The sequence below is a fragment of the Micropterus dolomieu genome, unplaced genomic scaffold, assembly GCF_021292245.1.
Source record: "Micropterus dolomieu isolate WLL.071019.BEF.003 ecotype Adirondacks unplaced genomic scaffold, ASM2129224v1 contig_2322, whole genome shotgun sequence".
Taxonomy (NCBI): Eukaryota; Metazoa; Chordata; class Actinopteri; order Centrarchiformes; family Centrarchidae; genus Micropterus; species Micropterus dolomieu.
Genome location: NW_025731312.1, coordinates 3466 through 8748, shown reverse-complemented (window position 1 = coordinate 8748; position 5283 = coordinate 3466). Strand labels below are relative to the sequence as shown.

The following is a 5283-nucleotide window of genomic DNA, read 5'->3' as shown; positions in this document are numbered from 1 at the left end:
GATGGCAACATTTCTGTGAGAGTTAACGCTCTGCCTGCAGGCGTCCACTCTGTCAAAGTGATTGTGAGAAGTAAAGGCCTTGCATCCGGTTCTGTCACCCTGACCAGTCTCGCCCAAGCTGACCTCAACCCCAATGTGGGCAGCCTGGCAGGAGGAACCTCTCTCATCTTCACTGGAAACGGCTTTGCTCCAGGGAACACCAAGGTGATGGTCGATGGCCAACCCTGCAAGATTCAGGAGGAGATGCCGCGTCGGCTTAGCTGCCTGACTCCTCCTCACAGAGAGGGGCTGGTAACCGTCACCATCCAGGTCTTTTCGTTGCAGTATCCTCCTCTTTACTTCACCTACTCTGCAGCCAACACTCCGGTCATCAGCTCCATCAGCCCCACTACTGGTAATTATGGTCCTCTACATCCTGTAGACAGAATAACACTACTCATTATCAAGCAGCAGCTTGAGTACTAGGGGTGGGGGAAAAAATCAGTATTGCATAGTATCGCGATATTTCCCGTGGCAATATTGTATTGAAACACGGAGGACAAGTATCAATCTTTTATTATATAAATTGTACATGAGAATTTTACTTTTTGGTGCTATAGTAATACAATCAGTTGCTTTTTCAGTCCAATAGAAAAATAATTTTCCTTTGGGGACACAATTTGTAGTTGGGAAAAAAGTTGCAATATATTTTTTAAAATCCCAATAATATCGTATCGTGACATAGGTATCGTGATAATATCGTATTGTGGGACCTCTGGTGATTCCCAACCCTATTGAGTAGTGATCTGGAGAAGAGTTTGTTGCCTTATTTGGGGGTCATTTCGGAGTGCATACAGAACAGAGCAGCAATATAGAAATACAAAATGTATCAATCTGTGAAGGGCCAGGGGTGGCCAAACTATAGTCTGCAGTGAATTTTAAAAAATAAATTACAATATAACTTATTTATAATAAATTGCTTTGTATGTACAGATCACCTTTTAGTTTGAACACAAGAGGTGCTGCCATTTTGAACAACTTCTTGACCTACAATGATAAAATACTAGTTGATGAAAACATTTACCTCAGTTGATAAAACATGACAGAACCGAAAAGACTGAAGATAGTGAGTTAAATCTGAAAACTTCTGAACTTGGCCCGTGACATTTTATATTTAATATATACCCAAATGTTATTCTCATCTTTGTGCACAAAGAGGGTGATGCTTTTTCTGGTGTTTCTTTTTTTTGGATGGATGATGCAACTTTAAAGCTCAGTAAAAATAGTAAACCAACCATTTAATTAACGTGATTTTTAGTTGATAACACTCACGTCAGTGGATCTGGATAACAAAAGCATGCAGTGTATTATGTTCATGTTACATTCATCCAGTCCTGTGTAACCTCTCTCTCATTACCTCGTCTTCCTATCTGTTTACTTCCCACAGGGCCGAGCGGTGCAGTCATCACACTGACAGGTTCAGGATTTGGCAGTGACTCTCAGCAAATCTCCATCACCATAAACAATGTCCCCTGCAATGTTACTTCAGTCTCTGACACACAGATTCAGTGCACTGCAGGAGACAACCCAGGGGGGGCATACCCAGTCATGCTGCACCACCAGGTCAAAGGTCATGCCCAGTCAGCTGTCATGTTCATGTATGAGCTGATTCTGAGCAGCGTGCAGCCCAGTGAGGGTAAGCAGAGGCACAGTCCAAACAATCCATTTAATACATCCTCAATATTTTATATTCAAAGAAGGGTCACACATGCAGAATATAGGGTAGGTAATCAGTGTGAAGGTAAATTCACACTTATTGTTATCAGTAGCTTGGCAAGGAAGGTTGAAATCAAGAGCAAATGGACTTGGTTGCTTTCATCAATTCCCAGGAATCTAAACAAACGTTTGCTTTTAGCGTAAAGTGAGGATGCCAACAATGGTCGTTCAGATTTGGCCCCGGGTGGTTCCAACGATCACAACGACATTACAACAGCCAGGAGCACTAACCAACCAGCGATATAGATCATTGATCATCGAGTTTCCCTACCAGTCAGTCAGAACTTAAGGAGTCTCTCGGATGAGGGACTAAACATCTTCGAGTATGTTACAATCAAGTCCAGTTGCTCTTGATTCTAACCTAACTTGGATACCTATAACCTGGATGACTCCAAACCTTCACAGACAGCTTGGTACTAAGCGTAAACGATATGTTTGTCAGGAGACGGTGAGGTGACTAGCAGGATTGAGCCCAAACGCACAACACTTGAGAACTTTCAAGGGTTTTAATCATAGACTGTATATAAAAAGGTTTTAATCCAAAACTTAACAATCAGGCTTAAAGGCAGTTGAGGTTGTGAAAATCCAAGCAACAGATCAGGTAGCGCAGAGACAGGCAGGAGACTCCACACACAGGACAATGACCGGACTGACTAACAGAACACACTACCATATAAACCTGGGCAAACGAGCTGGGCTGGAGCACAGCAGACACACAGGCAGGCAGATTGACTTACCGGGGGGACAGACAGAACACTGACATGTTGCAAAACAGGCCAAACTCAAATAACATAGGAAGAGTCCAGCAAAACAGAGCAGGCAAAACAAAGCACAATAAACACCAGTCAACTGAGGCAACTGAAAATAAACCCCCAAACAGTCGCAGGCATCTAATAAATGTACGAATCTGAAATGAAATTAAAAGCTTTGGTTTATACATAAATAGATGACTTTTCTTTCCAACCTCCATACAGTAGCTACCTATTGAAAAATGTATTTGAGTTGGTCTATTCGCAGAGCAGTCTGTATGTAATATTTTTTAACTTTATTTATTGCTTTGTGTTATCTCAGGCTCAGCAGAATAATCAGTAATAATCAATTCTGTCAATCAAGTCTGTTAGTTTAAGTTTTCTCCTTTATCTGGGATTCAGGCAGTTTTGGTGGCGGTGCTCTGCTGTCCGTGCAGGGTTCTGGGTTTGACCCGCACAACTCCACTGTGATGATCTGCGGTAAGGAGTGTGAAGTTCGCAGAGAGATATCAACATCAAACATTCTGTACTGCCAGTCTCCACTCAACGACGGTAAGTTTAGTTTACTCTAAAGATCAAACAAAGAATAAAAATAAAACGATAACTAAAATAACACAATTAAAACATATCAAACAGACTGCTCAGTATGTTGATTAAATTAACTGGTGTTCATATATCAAGCATAGCATTAGTTTAGGCAGGCAACGAAATCAAGCTCAGCTCACAATCCCAGCACTGCAGCTGATAGCAGCCATCTTAAGGCAGCCACATCAGCTGACAGCTCAGTTGATTAATCTCTTAGCATTCATTGGCAAATTCCATACAAGGCGCCTTATTTAAGCTACCGTAACCTGCCTCACTGCTTCCTCTGCAACAGCTCATAACCCACCGCCACCCCAGATCCGCCTTTCATGCCGTATCTGATAGGTATGCACGATAATTATCGATCCGAATGGGCATATTCCATTATCGGAATCATATCGAGAAATACATTTAGGCACAGAATTTAGCCGATAAGAATCAACAATCCTAAAATGCGCAGCTGCTGTTGTTACTCATAAATAGAGCAACACAGATTCAGTGCAGGCAGCTAGAGCCAAACTAACATGTTGTCAAGGTTCGGATATTTTTCACTGTTTCAGAAGAAGACAGCGCATTGCATATGACATCAGTCCTTCCTCCTGTCCTCTTTTCTTCTGTCTGTACTGTGATCACTGTAGGTAACTTCGTGCCAATTTGAAGCTACATGGCAATCTAAGCTAAACAGTTAAAGATCCCAGAACAGGGCCATACCGCCAAACATAACTACAATGCTGCAATATCAGTTCTTTGATGAAAGTTGTCCTGACTTAAATCAGTTTCCATTTCCAGATTTCAGATGATCAATGATGGGAGTCTCAAATTGATCAGTTAAAAAATTTGAAGTGACAGTTTTTGAAATGTTCTTTATTATTCAGGCAGAACAGCATTACCCCGTGGTGAGATTGCAGTAATATCTAATATGCATCCCCATGGGTGTAAATTTCCCATTTGTTATTGTTGTATTTTTTGTTCTTCCACATTTACAGTTTTACTCACTCTGATTTACTCACTAAAAGTTCTATGAAACAGCAATGTTTTCTCGGATAAGCGCCATTTAATTTGTTTTAAATTTTGCTTAATTTATTTTAAAGTTTCCTTCTGAACAAAAGAGGCTGTTTATTTTCTAATCAACAGCTTTTCATCTTTCTAGTAAGAGTTAAGGAGTTAAAAGACTTTTCAAGTTTTTCTTTGGAAAGAATGTGTTCCTGATGGTTTATGATATTTTTAGTTCCTGAATCATCATCACAAACTTAAATAAACTTTAAATGCTGTAATAAAGGCTGACATATGTCTTCAAGGAATGTTGTCAGCCTTTCATCGCAGCTGAAAAGGGCATGTCAGATAAGACACTTATCTCTGAGCATGAATCTTGATACTTCGTTTTTTCTGTCTGTCCGTTTGTCTTCGGATGTCCTGTCTTCTCTCAGGCACTCGCTCACAGGTGAGCTGCGTGGTTGCTGTCTTTAATCACCTGGATACCGTCAACATATCAAATGGCTTCACCTACAAATCTCAGTTGACTCCGGTGATCAATGAAGTTTCTCCACGCAGGGGAGGAACTGCCGGAGGCACCCAGCTCACAATCGCCGGCTCCGGTTTCAGGTGCAATAAAGGAGTAATCTCTGCAGAGTACACATGAAACAATAGAGAGCCACACACAGATTATTGTCCACTGGTTAAGACTTAGGTACTCAATTTACAACAACACAAATTGTTTTTGTTTCATGGCACATTTCAATACCAAAATGTGTGCCAAAAGTAAAGTTTAGTGTACAGTTACACACACCCAGAGAACTCAAACTGTCCGTTAAGAACACAATATAATGAACAGCAGACAACAGTGTTTGTATTATATAAAATAGTTTGAATAGTAGTGTTGTAGTCAAGACTGCCCAAACCAAGACCAAGTCAAGACCAAGACCAGAGTTTTATCGAGACAAGACCAAGACTTTTAGGGGCTGAGACCAAGTTGAGACCAAGACCTAGGGAGGGCGAGACCGAGTCAAGACCAAGACCAGTTCTCTTCATTACATTACAAAATAAAATGTGGTCCTCTCAAACACTCCTTTTTCATGCTTACCATCGCGGGTAGGGGTGACAGTCGTTAACGGCAGGGGTGTTTTTAGGATCTTGAAACATTGGGGGCTTAGGCCAGCCCATAAAACTTCATATCTTCACATAATAATTGCCCGCCCCC

At 41.2% G+C, this 5283-nt stretch overlaps 1 protein-coding gene across 1 annotated transcript in view; it reads left to right on the top strand.

Moving 5' to 3' along the window:
• Nucleotides 1–19: 19 nt before the first annotated feature.
• Nucleotides 20–5283, top strand: part of LOC123964424 (fibrocystin-L-like) — a gene marked incomplete at its 3' end in the record, with an annotated part of 8712 nt that continues 3448 nt past the window's right edge. The window contains exons 1-4 of the mRNA XM_046041412.1: nt 20–394; nt 1427–1675; nt 2907–3056; nt 4514–4688. Of these exons, the coding sequence (XP_045897368.1) occupies nt 208–394; nt 1427–1675; nt 2907–3056; nt 4514–4688 (761 nt within the window). The remainder of the gene's footprint in view (nt 395–1426; nt 1676–2906; nt 3057–4513; nt 4689–5283) is intronic.